This window comes from Xiphias gladius, chromosome 13 (genome assembly GCF_016859285.1).
Source record: "Xiphias gladius isolate SHS-SW01 ecotype Sanya breed wild chromosome 13, ASM1685928v1, whole genome shotgun sequence".
Lineage (NCBI taxonomy): Eukaryota > Metazoa > Chordata > Actinopteri > Istiophoriformes > Xiphiidae > Xiphias > Xiphias gladius.
The window spans coordinates 244,354-268,876 of NC_053412.1; the positions used below are offsets into that span (position 1 = coordinate 244,354).

The 24,523-nt window shown below is 43.9% G+C and overlaps 2 protein-coding genes across 2 annotated transcripts; both read right to left on the bottom strand.

Moving 5' to 3' along the window:
- Nucleotides 1–1,442: 1,442 nt before the first annotated feature.
- LOC120798356 (adenylate cyclase type 8-like) lies at nt 1,443–12,586 on the bottom strand. The gene is given in 24 exon segments (XM_040142605.1): nt 1,443–1,783; nt 1,857–1,955; nt 2,039–2,163; nt 2,805–2,919; nt 3,051–3,143; nt 4,819–4,965; nt 5,422–5,580; nt 5,718–5,799; nt 5,950–6,077; nt 6,173–6,274; nt 6,415–6,616; nt 6,714–6,814; nt 6,903–7,091; nt 7,177–7,411; nt 7,849–8,007; nt 8,084–8,211; nt 8,989–9,100; nt 9,433–9,563; nt 9,646–9,795; nt 9,900–10,132; nt 10,135–10,210; nt 10,650–10,830; nt 11,271–11,468; nt 12,339–12,586. Coding segments are annotated over 24 exon segments (3,576 nt in total). The 3' UTR covers nt 1,443–1,600.
- Nucleotides 12,587–19,179: 6,593 nt separating this feature from the next.
- On the bottom strand, nt 19,180–24,060 carry dnajc27 (DnaJ (Hsp40) homolog, subfamily C, member 27). Its single transcript, XM_040141820.1, has 7 exons — nt 23,602–24,060; nt 21,835–21,917; nt 21,517–21,586; nt 20,621–20,785; nt 20,346–20,468; nt 20,033–20,193; nt 19,180–19,727 (listed from the first exon to the last, which is right to left on the bottom strand). Exons 1-7 carry the CDS (start codon nt 23,686–23,688, stop codon nt 19,595–19,597), a joined length of 822 nt encoding a protein of 273 aa, XP_039997754.1. The 5' UTR covers nt 23,689–24,060; the 3' UTR covers nt 19,180–19,594.
- Nucleotides 24,061–24,523: the final 463 nt, after the last annotated feature.

Here is a 24,523-nt window from a genome sequence, read left to right on the forward strand (position 1 = left end):
TATTTGACTTTTCTACGTTTCTCAGTCCCTGAGACCTGGAGGGATTGAAATAGTCATCGAAAATGAAGTTTAAGAGTCACAGATCCCCAGAATATCACCTCTCTCTTCAACATCGACCCCTATACAAAAAGTTAAAACATAAAAAACACCAAACATTTCAGTCCTGATCCACAGAGAAGCGATTAAACACAAACAGAAACATTTTGTCCGTCAGCTGTTTTGTTTTGAAGCAGCTCCACCCCGTGGTCATGACGTTAAAAATGAGAACAACGCCGCTGAGAGTCTTAAAAAACTCGACAGACTCGGGTTGAGTCCGATGTTTGCATCTAAAGTTGGTGAAGCTCCGGAACCAAACACACGGTTTCTTAAAAAAACCAGAGAAGATGCATCGGCGATCTGAGGAAAGTCCCAGTTAAAGCCACATCCTTCAACTTCTTTTCCTCTTCACGTCCTCTGCTGCTCATAAAGGCGCCGAACCATTCACCACATTTGCCTTTAATTTTTTTAAAAATCATTTCAAGGTTTCGTGGACGTCGTGCATGTGACTCTGTGTTTTAAACAAAAGCCATTCGACCACGTTGTCCTGCCGAATGGTTCCGGAGACTTTTCTTACTGTCATACGGTCATTCCACAAGAAAACTGATTTTAGAAAGAAAAGAACATGAAAGAAGTTTCGCTGCACTGCACATTTGTAGGAAAGTCAACAAACCCTGGGAACTGAACTTAAAAAAAGCCCTAAAACAAAGTTAGAATCACTTTGACTGTGCACAGTCTTTAGATTCTTCTTGGGTTTAAAAAGACTCGACCACTCGTTCAATTCTCAAATAGTGGTCGAGGCCAACGTCCATTTCCACAGCTCTAATTCATCAGTACAACAACAGTCAAGTCATACTCGCCACTCTGAGCTACTTTCAATGAAATTCAAATGACATTAAAAGTCTGCTAGAAAAAGGGAGGGACTGTGCCTTTTGAGCAGGTGGAAGGCTTTTAATGTGAAACATCTGAAGGCAGTTTTGTATTAAATCGAGTTGTTTAACAGCAGTAGAAGCAACTAGAAATAAACAATTTGCACCAAAAATCGCTCTCCTCAGAGTCCTGACTGAGTCAGACCTGGACTCACAGACCTGAAACACGTTGATATGATTCAGTGGGACGTCCACTTCCCGAGGACATCGTGATCTCTGATGTCCCTCCAGAATAAAGCTCCAGAAATCCACTTAGAAAGCAGAAGAAAAAGAGGCTGCAGAACTTCATTCAGAATCTTCCCGTTTTTAAGTTTCCTTCGGTATCGCAGTGATCCGGTGACAGTTGTCTGTACGTCCACGGCTACGCTGAGAACAGGAGCTGATCACCGCTGGTTCGGCAGCTTTTAATGGGACGGTTTGACTGAATGGAAACACGTACAGGCCGAAATAAAATAGGGCTCATGTTGCAGCTCACAGCTAACTCACTGAATTCATTCACTGTTTAGATCCCTCAAAGCATTATGGGACCTTTGGCGTGATTATCCTCCTTTTGCGCCCTTTGACCTCTTATTCCCGAGCCAGCGCGTTCACACCTGCCTTTAAGAAGCGCCGTGGACGTCCGATCCTCCCTCCTCCTACGATGCCTCCACCAGGTGAAAGCCCCCGTTCTCCTCCCTCAGTTTCTCCCTCTTCCTGGCATGAACCAGGCTGTAGACCACAGCTCCCAGTGTGTTCCTGTTCGGAGCGAATCCCCGACCGCCAGCGCGCTCCATGAAACTGGACCGTTCCTCCTGGCTGCTCATGAAAAACGTGCGAACCTGAAGGATAAAGACAGAAAAGCGTGTTTCATGTCCCGATTACGTCATTAAAACGTGCCATTTTGCGTCTCACCGTGCCGTGACGTTCACTGATGCCTTTGACGTAAACGTTCCCTCTGAGCTGCCGCAGGAAGCCTCGCTCGACCAGAATACAGCTGGTGGACTCTGGGACCTGAGGATGAGGGACAGGTGGTGGCGGTTAGCCCGTAAACATCATGTAAACATACGACCCCTCCCACAGACAGGCGTGCTCACCTGTATCCTCCCGCTGACTCCGGTGCTCTCCATCCTGCTGGCCATGTTCACCGTCGTCCCCCAGATGTCGTACTGAGGTTTGGTGGCACCGATCACACCTGCGATCACGGGGCCGTGAGTGATACCTGGAGGTGATGTCGACAACGAAGGGCAGTGCGTAAAAATCAAATGAATATTCACATGTAATTAAAACATTCATATTTGGACCGTGTTCATTTAACCAAAATTTCCATAATTTGGATATTTTATTTAAAATAAAAAATAAAATATCAAAAATGCCTAAAAATTTTAAATAACATTAATAAAAACGTTAAAATTACTTGAAATACTTGAATATTAATACAAATAAAACTTGAAAATACTGAAAATAAAACTATTTGCTCCCATCAGACTGCGTTTTGTAATTTTCTTTTCTTCTTTTGATCACCTCACATCGTCATTATAAAACTGATGTTTCAATGATAATGAATTAGGCAGCTTCCTGCTGCCTGGATTCAATGTTTTAAAACCAGTTTTTAAGGCATGAAGTCACTTTAAGTGTTTGTTTTTACCTTCGTGTGATGCTTCTTAAAAAATGAGTCTTTTCTTCTCATTTTCCTTTTAACAACAGTAAAATCTTGTTGCATCATGTAAAACTCTTTCACTACATCTGAGTAAACCAGCAGAACTTAAACGGGTCCAACACTTTTTAAACGTTGTGTTCGTGGAATACTTTTACCCTCCATGATTTTTTTCCCGTTAAAATGCGTGTGTGTGCTGTACACACCGACTCTGAGCTGGAAGCGGTTTCCCGTGTGTGTGTTGATGTGTCTGAGTGTTTCCTGCATGGCCAGAGCGAACAGAACCAGCTCAGTGAGGTGATGCCAGCCGTCCTCGCTCTCCTGAAACACAGACACACATTAAACAAAATAAATGAAATCTGCCGTCGGTATTTCGTTTACCTGGAGACACCAAACTGCGGGACGGAGCATTTGTAAGAACAGTTTTTTGCTTAAAAGACTAAAAACCTGACCTGTCTTTCAGGAGAGAGACCAGAAGCTGCCATGTAGGAACTACCGATGGTTTTAATCTTCTCCACCTCCTGGAAATAACACTCATCCAGCAGCTGCTCAGACACAGAGACGACAACCGGGACTTTTAAAGGGGAATGTACTGATGCTTTTTAACGCCACGTCAATAAAGAGGAAAGGAAGCAGAAAGTAAAGGAACTGAACTGAAAGAAAAAGTGTCAACAACAAAACCGAAAGTGCTGTATTTGGTTTTTGGTCCATTTTCTTTCTGACAATGATTAAAAAGTGTTACACAGCGTATAAAGAAAGCAAAACTAAACCTTCAGGAAAAGTAAAGAAAAAAAACCTATGAGAAATAAGAAAAATCGAATTAAATTAAAGCAAAAAAAGATAAACATCTTTCCATCTTTTTGAAAAACAGCATTCGTGAATAAAAGAACGTTTGCAATAAAAAACATTCTTGGGTATTTAAATTGAAAACAGACTGTAACAGGAAGCTTTAAACTGTTTTTATAACGTTGAAAATGACGACTAACGTTTAAACATTTTTTAAAATTAAATAAAAGATTATTATCTCCAGTGTTTTGTCCAGAAAACTGTAACAGATTAAAATGTTGTAATGCTTTTGTTTTAAGTTTATCACAGAAATCAGACGTTTCTATGGCATAATCATTTTTATGAGGTAAAATAGACGCCAACAAGTCAAATTTAGTCCTAGTTTCGACCACATGAAGCCAAAAACGTGCGTTTTGGTTTTGTTGGGCAGCGTGTGTCTTTGTCTGTGCGTCTTCGTCTGTGCGTCTTCGTCTGTGCGTCTTCGTCTGTGTCTTTGTCTGTGCGTCTTCGTCTGTGTGTCTTTGCCTGTGCGTCTTCGTCTGTGTCTTTGTCTGTGCGTCTTCGTCTGTGCGTCTTTGTCTTTGTCTGTGCGTCTTTGTCTGTGCGTCTTTGTCTGTGTGTCTTTGTCTGTGCGTCTTCGTCTGTGCGTCTTTGTCTTCGTCTGTGCGTCTTTGTCTGTGCGTCTTCGTCTGTGCGTCTTTGTCTTCGTCTGTGCGTCTTTGTCTGTGCGTCTTTGTCTGTGCGTCTTTGTCTGTGCGTCTTTGTCTGTGCGTCTTTGTCTGTGCGTCTTTGTCTGTGCGTCTTCGTCTGTGCGTCTTTGTCTGTGCGTCTTTGTCTGTGTCTTCGTCTGTGCGTCTTTGTCTTCGTCTGTGCGTCTTCGTCTGTGCGTCTTTGTCTTCGTCTGTGCGTCTTTGTCTTCGTCTGTGCGTCTTCGCCTGTGCGTCTTCGTCTGTGCGTCTTTGTCTTCGTCTGTGCGTCTTTGTCTGTGCGTCTTCGTCTGTGCGTCTTCGTCTGTGCGTCTTTGTCTTCGTCTGTGCGTCTTTGTGTCTTCGTCTGTGCGTCTTCGCCTGTGCGTCTTTGTCTGTGCGTCTTTGTCTGTGCATCTTCGTCTGTGCGTCTTTGTCTTCGTCTGTGCGTCTTCGTCTGTGCGTCTTCGTCTGTGCGTCTTCGCCTGTGCGTCTTTGTCTTCCTGTGCGTCTTTGTCTGTGCGTCTTCGTCTGTGCGTCTTTGTCTTCGTCTGTGCGTCTTCGTCTGTGCGTCTTCGTCTGTGTCTTCGTCTGTGCGTCTTTGTCTTCGTCTGTGCGTCTTCGTCTGTGCGTCTTCGCCTGTGCGTCTTTGTCTGTGCGTCTTTGTCTGTGCGTCTTCGTCTGTGCGTCTTTGTCTTCGTCTGTGCGTCTTTGTCTGTGCGTCTTCGTCTGTGCGTCTTTGTGTGACCTCATCGAAGTCGGTGATGATGTGGTTGAGGAGGCGAAGACACTCGACGTGCTGATGGAGGAGCTCCTTCTGCTCGTAGACGTCGGAGAAACCCGGCAGAGAGGCGAAGAGGACGCCGACGCGCTCGTACGACTGCGAGTACAACTCCTGAACACGAAGACAAACACACACAGTCAACACCTGCGAGTTCCTGGGGAGGTACTGCAGAGTCCAGGAAGTACCACAGAGAATAAAATCCAGTACCTCTGGAGTACGTGAATCTACTGACAGTTACATCACATTTCTGTCGGCACATCACAGCTGTAATTAACAATAACTACTGGTAATATTTATGATTTATCAAATAATTCATTAATTAACATCACATGGACCCGTGTATGGATTTGAGGAGACAGGAGAGACACCAAACAACCACAAAGAGACGCAAGAGAAACCAAACAACCACAAAGAGACAAAACCGCTGCAAAGAGACTAAAAACAACAATAAATTATCTCAGATCTTTTACGAAAGAACTGAATTCGATGCCTTTGAAAACTTATCAAGACCTGCGGACACCCTGAGCGCAGACCAAGACTAACACACCTGTGGACAGGTGAGAGTACCTCGTCGCTGCGGTCTCTCTCCAGGAAGTGCCGGGCGACGTGGACGGGCAGGATGTTGAGCAGCAGACACTCATTGTGCTCCCTCAGCTCCTTCATGTCCTCCACCTCCCTTCTCGCCTGGAGACGCCACAGGAAGTCCAGCCGGGCCGTCGCCTCCAGCTACCAACGAAGAAGAGCAGGGGCGCGGAGACATAAGAGAGACGATGATCAAAGGAGAGAAAATGAAATCAATAGAGTCTTTGGTGTGACTGCTTCTTTCTTATCAACACAGCCCAGTAGAACCCAGCAGAACTCACCTGTCTGCTGTTGTAGAGAACGGCCACCACGAACATCACCATGAGAACGACACAAACTCCGTTCCTACACAGGTGATGAGACCTGAGCGACACAGGAAGGGACCGGGCTGTGAATTTGTATGTTACCGTAAATCAGACTATTTAATTCAGGTTTTTTGTAGTTAGCATAAGACAGCTAGCTTAGCATCGGACATTCAGTTCGTAGGCAGCCGTTCTTATCTAGCACGTTCACCTGTGTGTCTCTATGAGGTAGGTGTAGAGGGCGGTGGCCAATAGGAGGACGGCCAGCTTCAACACGCAACTCAACCTGAGGAACACCGCACAGGTAACCATGGCAACCACGCCGCTCAGCACCATGTACTGTACACAAGGAAGATCGTTAATCACAGCGATGCCTACGCTAACGATACGGTGAAGCTTCGGTGTTCGCTCAGTGTGCGCGTGTTCGAACGCACCTCTGGATGTGTGCAGATGTTGACGTCAGGCCAGGTGGAGGTGGGCGGAGCCAGTAGCGAGTCACTTCTGTTAATGTGGGTGTCTGACGAATCACACCACAGCTGGAGGAGGGAGGGGAGGAATATTTATCCTTCTTCTGTCGTTACCTTCTATGCCTCAGTTGGTGTTGCTCAGGTCGAAGTCCCTCAACATTTGCACTTTGACCCCCAGAGTGGAAACGTGACAACGCTACCAGACTTACGATGTCCGAGGAGGCGACTCCGAAGTTGACGGTGATGGCGGTGAGCGTGAGCAGCGTCCGGGCGGCCTTGGTTTCGTGAACCCAGCAGCAGAGAGACTGAAGAGGGGCGGGGCAGCGCTTAAACTCCTCCCCCAGGGTGAGCAACAGGAGCAGAGAGTAAACAGCTCCACTGATCACGAACTGAGCGACCATCGGACACGACCTGCACGGAAACATGAGGGAGGGGACGTTAGCAGTTACCGGGCCGTGTCAGGTGAAGCTGGTGTCAGAGTGAACGCTCTTCGAACTGGTCGGTGTACCGTGGCGCGGGGATCAGCGCTTGGGCGGCCATCAGCAGCAGCAGCACGATGAAAGAACAAACCATGTTGGACTTGAAGAGTTCGTCTCTCATTTGGGAGTACTGAGAGACAGGAAGAGGACGGTTAACGCTCGCCAAACCGCCGGCTACGCCTCAAAAACAAGTCGCGCCCAGGGAGTCAAGTCGTTACCTTTCCCTCCATGTGGGCGTCCTTGAACACCTGAGCGAAGGTGGTGATGTGCTCCTTCCTCATGCGCTCGCTGCTGCGAACCTCCATGGCCTGGCGGATCCTCTTGTTGACCTCTCGCGATCCCGACCTCTGAGCCGCGACCTGATCTGGCAGCTGGGTCAGTGAGCCGTTGGTGAAAGTGGCGAGGATCTACGGGGACAATGCAAGACATCAAAAGACATCACATTTCCACAAAGTCCCAGATTATTGTTACAAAAGTTTCCACTGTCCTCACAAAACTCATCCCCAGGATGTCTCCGAACGGCGGCTCCGCGCTCCAGCTCGTCATCTCGTCATAACTCGGGCGTCTCACTTTGGGCGGCTTGGCCTCCTCCCGCGGCGCCGGGCGGATCAGGTACGTGTCGATGTTGTGTCTCCGCAGAAACTCGTTGCGTTCCCGGCCGTGCCCCGCCTCCGTCTCGTAGACCCCGCCCAGACAGTCCAGAGTGGCCCGGGAGATGTGAACCCGCCTGAGGCGAGGACCAGAGAGTACAGAGCTTTTTTGACTTTACATGATCCGACAGATAACTGGGATGAAATAACACGGCAGCAAAGTGCTCTCATCTCTGTGTGTTCCCCAACGTTTGTTGTCGTTTCCTTTTGCCAGTAAACCAGCAAATGAGGAACTTTTGGTCAAGGATCAACATTTTACTTACACACTGTTCTAAAGTGGGTCGGACATTTTTTTAAGTTAAACTATTTTTGACAGCTGTGGGGTGAGGACGCTCTTGTCAAGGAACGTCATGTTTCCAAAGTGAGGACATTTTGGCAAAGACATGATACGACTCTTTCAGGCCAAGACATGGACTAAGGGGTTACTTTACAATCCGGTTCAGGTTTATGGTGACCAGTATATTAGGTCGGATGTATGTTAATGCAAGAGGATGTATGAGTGCGTGCGTCTGACCCCGGCACTCCTGCAGCCTCCAGGCGGTTGGCGATGTCGACGTCCCAGCTCCAGATGTCAAACTGCCACTTCTGAAGACCCAGAACACCACAAAGAACCGACCCGGAGTGGACGCCGATCCTCATGTCCACCTCCTGCTGCAGATCCCGACGAACGTAACTGCAACAGATCAACGTCCCCGTGAAGCTTCACGTAGGCAGCGCGTTTAAGCTGTTACACGAGCGTGTGTTTTTACCGTGTGGTGTTGATCATGCTGAGGCCCATCTCCACACAGCAGCGAGCGTGTCCTCTCTGAGGCTCTGGGACTCCGGACACACAGTAATAACAGTCCCCCAGGATCTTGATACGCAAACACTGATGCTCCTAAACACACCAACGCCGAGGAAAAACAATACCCCGAGTTTATTTACAACCATTTTCTGACGTGTCTCAGGTCTCATGAAGCAGCTCAAAGGGCTCCACACATTAAAAACGTAAAGAGCAGCCGATTAAATCGAAAGCTAAAATATTTAATCACACTTAAAAAGAGGAAGGAAGTAAAACAACAGACAATAAGCAAAAATCAAATAGAAATAAAAACAAAAAATTAAGAGGAAAGTAATAATATTTGTTTGTTAGTAGATAATTGTCCGTTTTTCTTCTCTTCGTTGTGAAAATTTGTTTCATAATTATTTCATTGTTTTCTTCTTCCTTCAACCATAAAACCTAATTTTAGTCATCATTTTATTTTTTCGTTTTTTAATGCTTTAAAGTTTTTTGTGTAAGTTACTTCACCCAACCCTTTATTCCGTCGACTTATTTCTGTTCTATTCATGTTCTTTTTCTAAACATTGCACAAAGTTAAAGAAAAAAATTTAAAATTTAAAAGCTGAAATAAAACTTAAACAACAGAAAAAAAACTCAACTTTAAAAAAAAACCCAAAACTTAAATAACAAAAATCTTCCAAATAAAACAAGAAACATAAACTTCAAAAGAGAAATTAAAAAAAAAAAGTGAAACAGTTAAAACCTAAAAATGAAATCAAGACATTAAAACTCCCGAGGGAAGAAAAATATTAAAATCCAACTCGTACAAAAGCCTGAAAAACAAACTTGAAACTAATAAATCAGCGGTCTGTGCGGTTGCCGCGGTGACCTGACCTCGGCCAGCCTGTCGAAGCGACCGAAGAGTTCGTTAAGAGTTTTGACGAGATCCTGAGCCGAGAGAATCAGCGAGAGCGAAGTGAAGCCGATGATGTCTGCGAACAGGATGCTGCAGACACAGAGAGAGAAAGGTACCATCAAAACCAGGAAGTCAGAACCTGAAGAGACATTCAGAGTTCGGACTCATTTTCTTCTGTCTACGCCACAAAAAACGAGTTCTTACAGGGAAAAGTACGATGTTTTTAGGATTTAAAGCTTTTACATGAAAAACTCTGAGATTAAAGTCCCCTTTTTAATACACATCTTGCAATATAAAGTCAGAGTCTCTTAAATCGCTGAATGTCACGGTTTACACTTTTCCATAACTTTACAAGCTCAGGGTCTGAGCTGCTCAGAGGATCTTCCGAGCTGCACTGATCGCGTTTTGGCCGAGGCCTCTACCTGACGTCTCTGTAGTGGTGGATGTAGATCTTGTCGAACTGCTGCGGCAGCAGATATTCGTCCGCTGCGGCCATGTCGGCGATCATCTCCAGAACCAGAAAACGGGGCAGGATGGACATGACCAGACGCTCCTGCAGGACACAGAACAAACTTTGAGGTACGCCAAACATGTCGCGGCTCCCGGTTTTCAAATGGCTGCCGGTGTTTCTCCACCTGTCTGTGGTTCTCTCTCTCCAGTCGGACCCGTCCCTCGATGCAGCGTCTGGTCTCCAGGAAGGCCTGTCTCTGAGTCCGATCCGACAGGTAGTGGATGAACAGGCCCGCCGTGTTCATAGCCAGGTACAGCGAGGCCTTCGACAACACCTGCACGGGTACCACGACATGGAAACCAGGGACAGAGGGACATGTTCTTCGAAGGAAAGAAAGGAGGGAAGGGAAGCAAATAACGAGAGAGAAAGAAAGAAAACCTTTCTGATGGAGGTGTGGTCGCCGTAGTGACAGCAGACGTCCACCAGGAGATGCAGGGTGGAGGTGGTTGCCCCGGCGACGATGGACCAGAGGAGGGGGAGGGGCAGCAGGGTGTAGGTGGAGAACAGGGTGAAGAAGATGTACCAGGAGCGGTCGCTCTCCGCCCAACTGAAAACCCCGACCAAGACCTGGACCGTCTGAGACAACCAGCTCACCACAGACAGGTACCTGGGACACACACAGTCCTGGACTGAAGTAACAGTGCAACTGGGTACAGGTACTCAGTACTCAGTACTCCAGTACTCCAGTACTGGAGTACTGGTCAAAGTCCTGCTTTCGCAATCCAACTCAAGTGAAAGTAAAAAAGCAAAACTGACTGATACAACTAGACTCTGATTTTAATAGACGACTCACAACTGTCGACAGTAAATTTTATGCAAGTGGTCTTGAGACTACGTGGTTGGAAAAAACGGGTCTAACATTAAACACCGTGTCGTGTTTTGTATTATTATTGATAAATGTGATGCAGTAGAAGAAGAATGTCTCCCAGCAGAAGCAGAGAGAAAACTGGATTTGAACTAGAAACTCTCCAGTTCAGGAAAAGCATCCGAAATCGGACACTTCACCCGCTGAAGAAGAATCCGCTGCAGCTCCTGGTGGATTTCATTTCCCTGTATAACTAGTTACTGGGGCAAACTGGTGCACGGAGGAAAGCGGGAGAGCCGCAGCCGTCAACACAGCGTGAAAACGCAGTGAAAAGAGGAGGGAAGACCAGCACCGGTCAACGAGGTCACCACGGAGTACTACCAAAACCTGATGACCAGATTCCCTCAAATCCACGAGGCCTTTCTAAGCTCGTTGGTGACGACCAGCGAGGTTCTTCTCTGACCGGACGAAAACTGCTGGTACAGCTGCTCCAAGTCTGCAGACCTGACGGGTTACAGTTCTTACAAGATGGCAGAGATCGGATTGTCTGAAAACCTGTTTTGTTCATGGGAGCACGTGTTTGTGGCATGGACTTACACGAGTAGAGTATACTAAAAAAAACAGACTGTAAAAGAGCAAAAAGCAAAGTAGAGAGAAGCGTACTGTTTAAAATATACACTTAATTAAACAAGATTGTTTTTAAATAAAAAACTTTATTTTAAATGAACAGTTTGAAAATAAAGACCTTCAAAAAATGAAATAAAATTTCTGGATTAAAAACTGTCAAAGAGTTTTTAGTAATAATTCTCAGAATAAAAATCTTGAGTAATCAACAGGTTAAACTTAAAGGTTTGACAGGTGTGACTCGATGTCTTTAACATAAAACTCATAAACAACTGTTTGAATTTGCCCAAACGCCGTGTCTGCCGTTTGCGTATCTTTACTTGAATGTGTGTTGCAGCGCGGGGATGAAGACGCCTCGCACCGTCGACCCCCGCGACACGAAGAAGTCGGCGTCGCTGAGAGACTGGTGTTTCGTCTGCGCCGCCGTCGCGATCCTCGGCATCGCCGGGTGGATACGAGCCGCCGACGAGCGCCGCTTCTGCCAGAACGCTCCTCGAGACGCCTTGTTGCGGATCTGCCTGCAAGACGGCAGCCAGGGAAAAGCGGCTTAGACAAAAAGCAGAAACCTTTTAAGACTTAAAACCGAACCTTTGAGGTGTAAACAGGCGCAGCACTGAGTCCAAATGTCAGAAAAAACCTCAAGTTTAACTCAAGTAAATCTTACGTTCATCTGTTGATAAAGCTGAAGTATCCCTCAAAATAATTTAGGATTAAATTCAGGTCAACTCACGAAGGAACAATAATTATGAGAAAACAAACTAATTATGTCACGAGCTGACTGATGATTGACAGTTTCAGTTTTAATTTAATCAAAGACGAAGGTACCTTTGACATCAATCTGAGACGATGTTAAAGCATCTCAGAGATTTTCATTTAAATAAAGGATCTCACAAGATGTCGCTGAACGAGGTGCCAACGCCGTGACTGAGCCTATGACCCTCTGAGGAAAGTCCTGCCCTATTCATGTGTCTGCGGTTTTATGACCTGGGCGTCTGTGGCGACATTCCCGGGAAAAACACCGTACGAAGTTACTGCCAACGCAAGCCGAACATTTCCTGCTGCCGCAGCGGAACATTAAAAGCTCTTCACTGGAGGAGCACCGGTTGACTTTAATGCAGCGTGCGCGTCGGTGAGCCCGGCTCTCATCGCTGTCGTTGATCCAACCCGTTCAGCGGATCCGTTTGAAATGTTTGTGAAGAAGGAGAAGGAGCGGCGTGACCGAGCTGTGAGGTGAGCAGCTGCAGGCGACAGGCCGCTCACCGCCACCTCCTCAGCCAGGGAACCAGCTCCTGTCGCCGGGCCCTGCTCTTCGCAGACTCAGGCCAATTATTGCCCGACTTCTTTGTTAAAACCGCAGCGCTGCGACTTGATGACATCGCTCTCCCTACCTGTTGATGTCTGCGATGTAGGCGTCGGTGACGGTGATGCGGTGCCTCCCTCTCTCCAGGCCTCCGGCGAGCCTCAGCGAGTACAGGTTGTGTCGGTGGATGACGTTTCTGACGGCGTTTTGCCACAGCAGCTGCCTCTTCTGCAGGCCGGGGGCGGGGCTTACGCCGGCGCTGAAGGTGATGTCGCCGGTCTGCCGCGCCGCCTCGCAGTCGCCGTTCTCCAGCGCGCCGCGGTCGTCGCCGTCCATGGTTACGAGAGCGGCGAGGCCCAAGTCCTCCGTGACTCGATTGGTGCAGGAAGCGCGGTGAGCATCGACGGATGTAGACAAACGGCGGCACTCTGTTAGCGAGGAAAGCACAATCTGAAAAACGCGTCATACGTCAGGGCGCGGTGGAGGCGAAAGACCCTCTAATCTGTGAGGACTCAACTGAGGCGGAAGTCATCTGAGGACGCACCGGTTCATAATTTCAACAAGCAAACGGAGACCAGTCGATTCCCGAACCGGGAGACCGTGGGGCTATTCAGACTTTTGTACACTGGCCATTATGTATTTTAATCGATCAATTATTTGATGATTTTTATATTTTAAAACGCTCTATTCCTGCCTGAGATCACAGACCGAGGCGAGGCGGAGGAACCTTTCGGTTCTCGATCTGTTGCAACCGTTCTGGAGGTTCACTTGATCCGACTGTCTCTCTACCAAAAAACTAAAGGGTTTCTCATTGGACCCGTTGGCCTGAACACCTGATGTCGGCCCAGGTCAGGTCCAGGATTCAGGGCTAATCCAATCAGATTACGGCACAGCGACCTGCTGGGTCCCAACAGACTCCCGTCGGCAGGAAGTTAATCTCTGCTCGGAAACATCCGGAAGGACGGACGAATGGAGGAAAACCGTCATCTGCTTTAATTCACCTGGACTGTGTTGTATTGGTCAGTTAGAAACCCATTAGGAAGTTTGCGTGTTAAATTCTTACTTCGTTTAAATGTTAATCTTGGTATTTTGTGATTACGATTTTTTTTTTAAATAAAAATTAAAATAAATAAACAATAATCGCAAAACTAATGAGTTCACTTGCCCGGGCATCAAATCTCCTCCACTGGGTTCAACTTCATGGCTTGATTGCTCTGCGGCTCTACGGAGATTTTTAGCCTCTTTTAGGTCCCAGCTTTGGTCCCGTGGCACATTTGCCTCCGTCCACCAGCTGCTGAGCAGCAACCGGCAGACAGACCCAGCCAGAGACCAGCTGCTGGAGACCAGAACCAGAGCGATGACTGACAACATCAACGGGACGATGTCGTTGCTCTGTCACAGCTGGAGGTTCGTTATGAGCAGGTGACGTGTCGCATGTTGAGTTTCCAACTTCTTCGCAGGTGTGATCAGACGACGGGTTAAGACGTCCCTGCTGGGCTTGGATCTGACCGAGGCAATAACCACTTCTTCTTCTTCTTCTTCACGTTTACCTTTATCAGATTGTTTTGTAAATGCGAGATATTGTGGTTTCTAAAGTTTGTACCCGGGTATCATCTGAATGTTTTTAACTCATGGTGACACATTGCCTGGTACCACTCAACACTTTCTTTGATTCCTTACTTTTCTGTTAAAGCTTTTATCGCACCGAACAAAATCATTTCTTGAAATGTTGTCACATGTTAGAGGTTAGTTTTTTAATGTTGTGCTTGAACAAACCTAAGGAGATTCTCATTCTGAGCGGAGAGTAGAGGTTAAGTTTCACGGCAGTGTTTGACTCTACCACCACTTTTCATTTGTTACTGAAGCAGCTCTGCGGTTTTACACCCGGCCCTGGATGAACGTGTCTGCTGGACCTACTTGTTGCAGCGCTGGAGTTGGTCTCATCCAGATGAGGAGTGTAACAGCAGCCTCGTGCGTTGGTCGCCGGCGACGGTGGCTGGTCTCTTTCATGTTTCTCAGTTCTTTCCTCTTCCCTTTCGTCCTTTTTCGATTCCCATTTTTTGATCTTTTGATTCCATTTCTCTCATCTCTTTTTGCTTCCTTTTCCACAAATGTTTTTCCTTTTCTTTCCTCTTTTTGTCTTTTTATTTAGTCTTGAACTTCACTCTCCTGTCTGATTTCATTCCACATCTCTAACACACACTTGCAACTTCATTCTTCATCCACATTTGGCCAAAATAGATGCTTTTATTCAACTGATTAGTTTAAGAAAAAAAAAAATAAAAATCGAATTAATCTTCTTTTCGTTAATCATTCCTTAATCTTCTTGCATTTCTTTCAGTCTCAGGTTTTTTGTTCTCAAGTCCTACGTACGTAAAAAGTGTTCTGTCAAGATTCTTGCAAAATTACTCGATGGTGAAACTCTCTATCAACGTTTAAATGTTGTTAAATGTTCATGAAGTCTGGCGAAGGGCCTGTTAAGCTCTTGTTAATGTCCAGTAATTTGTGTCACAACTTCTTTAAATTTACCGTCTCCACTGGCATAATTCTTTGTAGTGTCTAGTTTTCAAATCTTCTCTCCCCATTTATTTGGCTACATCCCCTCAGGAGACCTGCAAAAAATACAAGAATGCAAAAAATTAAAACAATGAACCACAAGTCAAATTCAACAGTAGTTTTAAGTCCTAATGTTAGTTTAATTTACCTCAGTGAAAGGAAAAGTCAACACGACGCGAACGAGGAGTCTGAGGATGAAGAGACAAAGAAATCCAGAAAGAAAAACAAAAAGCAGAGAAGAAGAAACCGGCGACAAACACAACAGAGAGAGAGGTAGATTCAGGTGGAGAAGCTTTGTGTGTCTGTTAATCCCAACAGGAAGGCCTGAAACAGAGACAAATGGCTCCTCATTAATAGGACCGATTAAGTCCTGGCGTGTGTGTTCAGGTGCATGACGGGATTGGCAGACGTCCAGTCAGGTCAGATTGCGTTTGAGTGTGTGGTGCACAGTTTGTTTTATACTGTAGGAACATGCTGGGCGTCGTTAAGAACAGACAAAGACAAACCAAACTCTGAGTTTCTACGTCTGAGTTCAGCTTCACACAAGAGGAGAGGAGGAGAAAAGCTGGTGAATCTTAGGAATCGCGGACCTGCTGACCTCCAGATGCTAAACAGGACCTGAAAATACAGAAAATGTCACCAATTCATCTGTAGCTGTGATTAACTTACAGGAAGAAACGTGAGAGAATCATTCAAAAGGTCAGATTCAATAAAGGACGAGGAACCGGCCAAAAAAAAAAAAAAAAAAAGAGGAAATCCTAAATAATTCAGGTTATTTCGTAAATTTCAGGTTCTGCCAAAATATTCCAGGATATCGCAGAATATGCCAGGATGTCCAAAGCTTACAAGATATTTTGAAAAAGCTTTAAGGTCTAAACAAAAACTGGTCCCCACAAAGACAGATTTATAGTAGCACACCCCCACAGACAGGCTGGAGTCGGAGAAGTGATGTTTGTCTTTTTATTTCAAAAACAATCCAGTAGAACGTGCACTTACATGAACCACAGTGAGACTGTAACACACACACACACACACACACGAGTGGTGAACAGAAATCGGCTCATTTAAACTTCATAACAGTTTGTGTTAAACTGTCGACATGTGACTCTACAACTGTGTCCTCATAATGTGGGAAAAATCAAAAATCGATTTTCTCCCTTTTCTTAAACGCTCGTCTTCTTCTGCATGATTGTGCACGTGTGACCTCAGAGGGTCTGAAGGCGACAGGAAACGCATCATCAACTCGTCAGATGATTAATGTGTGACTGACATGACACAGTCATGAGGTATGAAGGTTGATCTGTGACAAATTAATGTGTTAACGACTTTACACACTCCTGATGTCCTTTCCACACACACACACACACACACACACACACACACACACACACACACACACACACACACTACCCATTAATCCAGTGTGTCTGATGCTTTTAAACCAACTGAGCTGTTCATCGTACAAAATAAATAATATGTGGTTATAACATAGAACACGCATTTACATAACGACACATTTAAATAACGTGTGATTGGCCGACGCTTTACATCAAAAACACTCTTTATGTTCCACTTGATGATTTATTGGGATTTTTATTGTTGCTATTTTCAATATATAGTTTTGGTTATTTTTAGAATGAATTGTTTCATACATTTATTACCGATCAATTGATTTTTTCGCTATATCTACCGTTATGTATGTTTGTTTGTTACTTTTTAGCGTTTTTTTTTTTATTGTTTTTGCAATTTAAGATCATTTGTGTTGATTTTAAAAATTGAGTGTATTTGTTAAGACATTATTTTATTAATTTATTTCTAATTTCTTATGTCCATTATTTTCTTAATTTTCAAATTCCATTTGATTTGGTTGCTTTAAGTTAAACTTTTACCGTTGTGTTATTTGGTTTTAATTTAATGTTTTTACTTTAATCTATTTTGGATTTTTTTCTGTTTTTTTTTTAAGCAAAATGCATCACGGTCCGTTTGTTGTTAATTTACCACCAACAAAAACAACAGCATATTATTTTACTGACATCAGTAAATATCGATAAGGACAAAGTCAGTGTTAACCATGAGGATGCAGCGATGATTTACTTGATACAGAGAGAAACTTTAAATTCCTCAATGCAGATTTGTAAAGAGACCATAACAAATTCTGTCATGGTGATCTATGATTAAGTCATAAAAATACTTTAAAATTGCATTAAAGCAACAAGTGGAAGCTCAGTCTGTGCATTTATTCATTCCTGTGGATACACAAATGTAAAAATATAAAACTATGATACCATACCCATGCTGTCTGTCACCTCTTTACATTATGAAAGACTTTTTTTCTGCTTTAATAAGATGCTTCAATTTCTGTCATAGATGGACAGACGTGGTAAAAAGCTGTAAACGGACACGAGTCTCTTTTAGTTCGACGTCCCGTCATCATCGTCACCATGTAAACGTTCCTGTTCGGGTAAAGACACTGTCATTGTGGGACCTTTGTGGAGGACAAAATGCTGTTTAACAAGAGGCAAAGGAACACAACTGCTGCTTATTGACAGTTTTTCTGGTCAAAAGAGCAGGATTAAAAAAAAAAAAAAAAAAAACCAAACTTCAATCTCTGGCAACAAATGGGTTAATTAAGGTATTTTTAGGGAACAAATGATTTATCTCAGGGAAAAAAAGGAAGTGTTTTGTACTATGAGGGTACAACGTACATTCGAGGGCACAAAGAAGTATTTTAAAAGAACATCTTGAATGACTTAAATAAATGAGCATTTTGGGGGAACAAATAAACAATTTCAGGGAAAAAATGAAAGAGTTTGTATTTTCAGGGAACAGTTTATATCTGAGGGCATAAACAAGTGTCCTAAGATTTAAAATCACTTTAGGGAGCAACTTATCAATTCGAGGGAACAGGTTCGTAGGTTTAGGGAACAAATGATTCACTTAGGGTACAATTTACTACAAAAAACAAATCAAAACAAAAGAAAATAAACAGGAATTTGAGGGAACAAATTAGAAATGTAAGGAAATAAATTAACAGTTTAAGATTAGTTGCTTCAGGGTAAAGAAAAAAAAAGGAAATTTGACTGCAAAAATTTACTATTTGAGGGTAGAAATTAGTCACGTAAGGTAACACATTTTTTAATTTGAAACAAAGTATGGATGTGAGGGGAACTAATTTGCAAATTTAAGGGAACAAATTTGACATGCAAGGCAACAGTTTGGCAGTTGGAGCCACAAATTAGTCATTCGAGGGAACAAATCATACGTTTTTGACAAAAAAACAGGAGTTTAAGGGACCAAATAAGCAATTCAAGGCTGCAAATTAGAAAAGTTATGAACCAAACTGAAAGTGGTCCCTGAAAAGGAGGAAATTATGGAGCTGAAAGACAGAAAAATAAAAGTTATAATAATCACTTCAGGGAGCAGTTTTACATCAGGTAACAAGTTATTCATTTCAGTTTAGAAAATTTGAATTTGAGGAAAAAAAAAAAAAAAGGAGTTTAGGGTGGATCTCAACGATTGAAGGGAACTAATTAGAAATGTAATGGATCTTATGGAGAACTGACATTCGATGGAACAAATTATAGCAATACTAGTAATAATACTAACCCCACCCGTCCAGTGCCCAGCGGATGACTGGTTCCTGGTTCTGGACCAGTTAAGTTGGCAGCTCGACACCCACAGGCCTCTCTTCATAGACCTCTCGGTTTTAGACTGGTTTGGCGTTTCTGATGCCGTAGCCGCATCGACAGATCATCACGCAGGAACCGGAGATGTCGCTAGCAGAAAACTGAGCGGTTTTTTAGGGACGTTTGGGGCGAGGCGTCGGCAGGTTTGGCCACGTGGAAAGTATAAAAGTTCAAGAGTATTTTTAATGTTAAACATGCATTTTATTACATCACACCTTTAACTTCTACCGATTTGGCAACCAGGCTTCAAAATGGGTCTGTGAAAGTATAGATGCGCATTATTATGCGCACAAGATGAGTACGTAGCTTTAGGAGTTAAATTAACGACTTTAACGGCTGTGAAATGTGAATTTATTCATAAAAAAAAGTCTCATTTAATAAAAATTAATCGATTTTTATTCCACCAATTTCTAACTTTACTGACTGGATTTGTTCTTATTTTTTATTTTTAATAACACGCAAACGATCGAAATGTGTTTTACTGTGAAATCACATTGAAAACTGACCTTTGACCCGCTGCTCTACTAACATCTTCAACATCAAACATCTCACCTAAAACTGGAAAAAAAAAAAACAAAAAAAAAAAACTAAAACTTTGGAAAATATCAACATTAAATTCAAACTCTGAAAATTCTGACTTTAACTTCAGAATTCTGACTGAATTTTCTAATGATTTTTACTCAAAATTTTGACATTTTCAAAAGAATTTAATTTTTTTTAAACCATTACAAATTTAAAAGACTTTTATTCTCAGGCCGTTCATTTCTAATATTGACTCAGAGTTTATTTTCCCATGTGGCCCTAATCATCTTCCATACACGCACTCACTCTCAATCACACACACTCTCAGTCACACACACACACACACACACACCTCAGTTTAGAGATAAAAAGTAGTAAATAAGTTAGACTGGTGGTGCACCAGACGTTCGGTTGGCATACAGCACTGTGGCGAGCAACACGGCAAACGAGAACTTTACGCTGAGTAGATACACCGATAAATAAACACCGTTCCTACGTCTGTGTGTGATTCTTCAGTCCGGGTCTGAGCGACAACAGGTCCAGTCCCGTGGGATGGTCTGAGGCGCGAGTGTTTCTTGTGTTATTTAATGTTCTTCAGCAGCGAGGTGCGGGCGTTCACCACGGCCTTGAAGGCGTCTTCGCTGCCGGGGGCGACGCACTTATCCGGGTGCAGCAGGACCGCCAGCTTCCGGTACGCCTTGTTCACCTCCTCCCTGGAGGCGGTGAGGCGGGAACCGATGTTAGATACACCAACAGGAAAACCGAGCGATGAATGAAAATAAAAGTAAAGGTAAAGTATAACCACTCAGAAGGATCGATCAATGTAATTAATGTAAATATATGTTTTTTGTTTGTCGATGTTTATGTGGAATCACATGAGTCAATTTACCGACTGATGATGATAAAACATCATTTTATATTATTATTTTTTTAAATTGTACTTTAACATTAAAAACTACTACAGATTATTTTTTATAAATCACTTGAAAACGAGCTCCGACCTGGGGCCTCTACTCACCGCGTGGCCCCGGGTTTGACACCCAACATATCCCACGAGTCTTTGCTGTTTCGGATGCGTCGGATGGTGTCGGCCTGCTCTTTGGTGAAGCCGACGCTGACCTCCGACACCGGGCGCTTCCCGCCATTTTCACACATGTCAGTAATGGAGGAGAAGAACGCCTGGGTGACACACACACACACACACACACACACACACACACACACACACACACACACACACACACACACACACACAGGATGCTCAAAATCGTTTGTTTTTAAAAGCAGCAACAACAACAACAACGTGACTTCACGCGTGAAGACGTATAAACCTGGAACATCTCATTGATGCCCTCTCCGCTTTGTGCCGACGTCTCAAAGTAATGAAACCCTCTGGACTCCGCCCACAGACGGCCCTCCCCCTCGTCCACCACCCGCCGCTTCGTCAGGTCCACCTGCAAAGACGGACAGTCACCAGGAGCTGAAATACAATAATTTCATTGTGAAAAAGAAGCAGGATGAGGAGTCACAGTCACTCTCCAGAAGCTACAACATCCGAGAGGCAGAGCTCGGTAAAGATGGCAGAAGCCTGAGAGTTGAGTCTGACCTTGTTGGCGCAGACCACAAACACGATGCTGTCCATGTTGGCCTGGGAGCCCATTTCCTGCTTCATCTCCCCCAGCCAGCTGTCGAGAGCGTCGAAACTCTCCCTGAGGCCGACGTCATAGACCAGCAGCACCCCCTGACTGTCCTTATAAAACTCGTTACGCACCTGAGAGACAAGCCGGAGGGGAAATGGAATAAAGGAGGATGAGACAAAGACTATCTCCCTGGTTCAACAGCACCACCAGCCGGCGGGTTTCCCACATTACAACTCATTAACGCCCACGACCTCTGACACAATTTCACTGTGATGATTTTGTTTTGAAACATTTCTTTGGCTTGAAGCTGCTTTTGTTTTGTTTGCCCTGAAGGGGAAATAAAAGACGTCTGTTAATAGTTAAATCTACACTGATCAGCCGCAACAGTGGAGCCAGTTACTGGTCTTAGTGTGGCTGAAGGGTGTAGACTGCAGATACTGTCTACATGAAGACGGGTGACAAATTAAGGGAAAAACCAGCATAAGGTGTGTCATTGAGGGGCTGGGCCACCACGAGGCACCAGAGCAGCGTCAGTGCTCCTCGGCATTGATTCTCCAAGTCTCTGGACTCTACTGGAGGGATGGAGGCCCGTCTTCCTACAGATGTTCCCTCCTCTGGGGTTGTGATGGTGGTGGTGCAGAGCGCTGTCTGGCGCGTCGGCCCTAAATCTCCCACAGCTGTTCAGCTGGGTTGAGACCTGGTGACTGAAGGCCACAGCACAGGATTCACATCATTGTCACCCCTGCTGACCTCTGCACGGGGGCGCTGTCATCCCGTCTCTCCACTCATTTTTCAGGTTTACGTTTTTAGGTTTTTGAAAACTACAGTAAAAGTAAAATGAAGTGAACTTTTTCTGACTCACTTCATAGAAGAAAGGATGTCCGGCCATGTCAAAGATGTTCACTTTGATTTCTCTGTCACGAACCTGCACTCTGACAACACACACATCATTGATATTACAAAAACACATGCTACACAGTTCCAGTACTGTGATGACATATGAATAAAGTACTAGAGGCAGTAGAACATTAAATACATAGGGCACCAGTGGTACAGTGGAATTCTGATTTAGCACTAGTCCAAACATAAAACACGTTATATATATATATATAAAAAACAAAACAAGAAAAACATATAAAACATAAAAGTAATACATTAGTTCCCCAGTGTATGAACTTACTTGGTGACTCCATAGTCAATACCAATAGTGGCCAAGTACTTGGGAACGAACCTCTTCTCACAGTAACGTTTGATGATGCAGCTCTGTGGAGAAAAATGATTTATATGAGCGCCAGCATCTTTCAAGCCAGACTCCCTTCAGAAATCTAACAATTCAAAGGCGTTTTGCTCATAGGCAAAAACACAGGAGTGTTAAACTATAACGTATAACTATCTAAGAATCAACGAGTTCCACTTGCACATTCAGCACACATATGACCCACCATGCAGACATGACTTCATAAGTGTGTCAGTGTTTTGAACTGGTTCACTTGGCTCAACGCTGCAGCTGGAGCTATTCCTGCCGCATGCAGGCTGCACCGCGAACGCCAGTGAGAAAGCGACATTTTAGAGACAGCATTTGATCTCAACCATGGAGATATGGGCCGAGTTTTAGAGACGCTGCTGTCAGCTTCATCAGCCCTTGTGTGAACGCACCAATACAAATGCATCAAAATATAATTTAGGATGATTTTAAAATCACTCGGTTCTCCTGGCTCATTCGGCACGCATATAATCCACCAAACAAACACGACTTCATTAGAGTAATGAGGTTTTGAACTGGCTCAACGTCAGCTGAAAACTACTGATCGAAGTTGATTATTGATGGGCCGAGTCTGACTGGGGGTTGTGTCGATTTTCCGGCACCTCGTCAACAGGCAAAATCCTAGATGCAGAAAAGCATCATTTATGATCATGGGAGAATTCACTATGGTCTCCTCGTAAATTCGGCATAATTACAGTCCACCAAACCGACTTCAATTGGTATTTCAGCGTTTTATGCTAAATCAAGAGAGCCAGAGTAAAGTCGGTAGGAAAGCTCATTTTTAATGTCGGCATTTATTCTTAACAAGCAGGATGTATGCCGAATTCTAGGGAGAATGGTATCGGTTTTAAAGTCCCTTGGCTGAATTCAAAAACACAAATGTACTAAAACATAAATAGTGGTCAAACCAGAATTGGTGGGTTATCCTGGCGAATTCGGCATAAATATAATGCACAAAGCAGCCATTACTTCATTTTAATATCGACGTTTTGAACTCGTTCAGATGCTAAAGCTGACATTTAATCTTTACGAATAAGATGTCACGTTATCCTGAATTTCACAGAAGATGCTGTCAATTTTCAGACGACTTGCAGATTGGCAAAAACACAAGCGTGTTAAAAAATACTTTGTGATAATTTAAGAATGATTCGATTCTTTTGGTTAATTCGGCATAAATATTATTCATCGAGATGACAATAATTCATTACAGTATCGAGGTTTTAAACTGGTTCGGTGCTAGGAGCTGTCGCTGTTTGTGCTGGATTACCAGATTAACAAATAATTTGAAAAATATTCGCTTAATCTCTATGAGACAAAATCAACGCCGAATTTTTCACAAGGTGGCAGTCTTTCAAAACATGGATTGGACGATGCTGTGCTCTGCAGGAGTTCGGTGCGATAAGCGTGGACGTATGAAAGTTATTGATTTTTACGCGATGTCTGGCGTCAGAATGAACGGCATTAATTAGAGCCAACAGAAAAATAAACTTGCTACCAACAGCCCATGAAAGTTTTATCATTAAAGGTCAAACATGTTTTTACGGCAGTTAAAATATTATTTTCTGAGCTCACTCTAAAAATGAGGCTGTTTTAAAGGTTTATCTCGGCGTGTAGCATCCAACTGCTAAAATCTACCAGATTTCATTATGGGGTTTGGTCTAAAATAAGATGGTGGTCTCTTACCTTTCCGACCTCGGCATTTCCGAGGCTTATTACCTTCACACGCAATGATTTCTTATTGTCCCGTCTTTTCGGTGCGTTTGTCTCCATTAGAATTTCTTCTAAAGTGCCGTTTTACGGGTGAAATCGTGCGGGCTGCTAGTGAGGAAACGCAAGAATTCCGTGTTGACAGCGGCTGCGGCTGCGGCTGCTGCTGTTGTTGTTGATATTAGCGCGGCTAACAGGGATAACTAGCCGTTAGCCACCTGGCTGGTTATCAGCGCTGCCTTTAGACTGAATCGTTATCGGATTAATTAATGACACAGCATTGTTTAACTTTATCATCAGAGCTAATGTTTTGGTTCCGTTGCCATCGTTGTACACAGCAGAGGCACAGCGGGCCTGCTAGCCTCATAGCCTAAATGCTAACCAGCTGTTTGTTACTGGTGTCAAATTAGCTGCTACAACGAAAAAGCAGGACTTCCGCTCGTTCATTTCAAAAATAAAACACCAGCTTGATTCTGGGAACAAGAAATATATTTATCACAAAAGGTTTCCTTTTGAACCCTGATGTCATGAATCGACATGCAGTTATTTTGTAAGTTTTAAACCCCCTTAAACGATGGGACTAATCCATTAAAAAATACCCAAATATATTACAGTCCATTAATTTATCCTTTAATTATCATCTTAAAATCTCATTAAAATTCCTCAATCACATTAATATTAATGGAAATTTTAAGGTGGAAAATCCGGTCAAGTCAAGATTCATTGTGATGTGTAGGATCTGACGCATAGATAAGATTAAACAGTGTGTTGGTCATGTTTCGTGAAATTATAAAAATGCAAATCTTGTGCATCAAACCTTCGGAGAAGCGGTTTTGTTCTTGTCCAAGTGATAGAAGCTGCGTGAGTTAAATCCCATCTTCGGCTGAGACATTTTTAT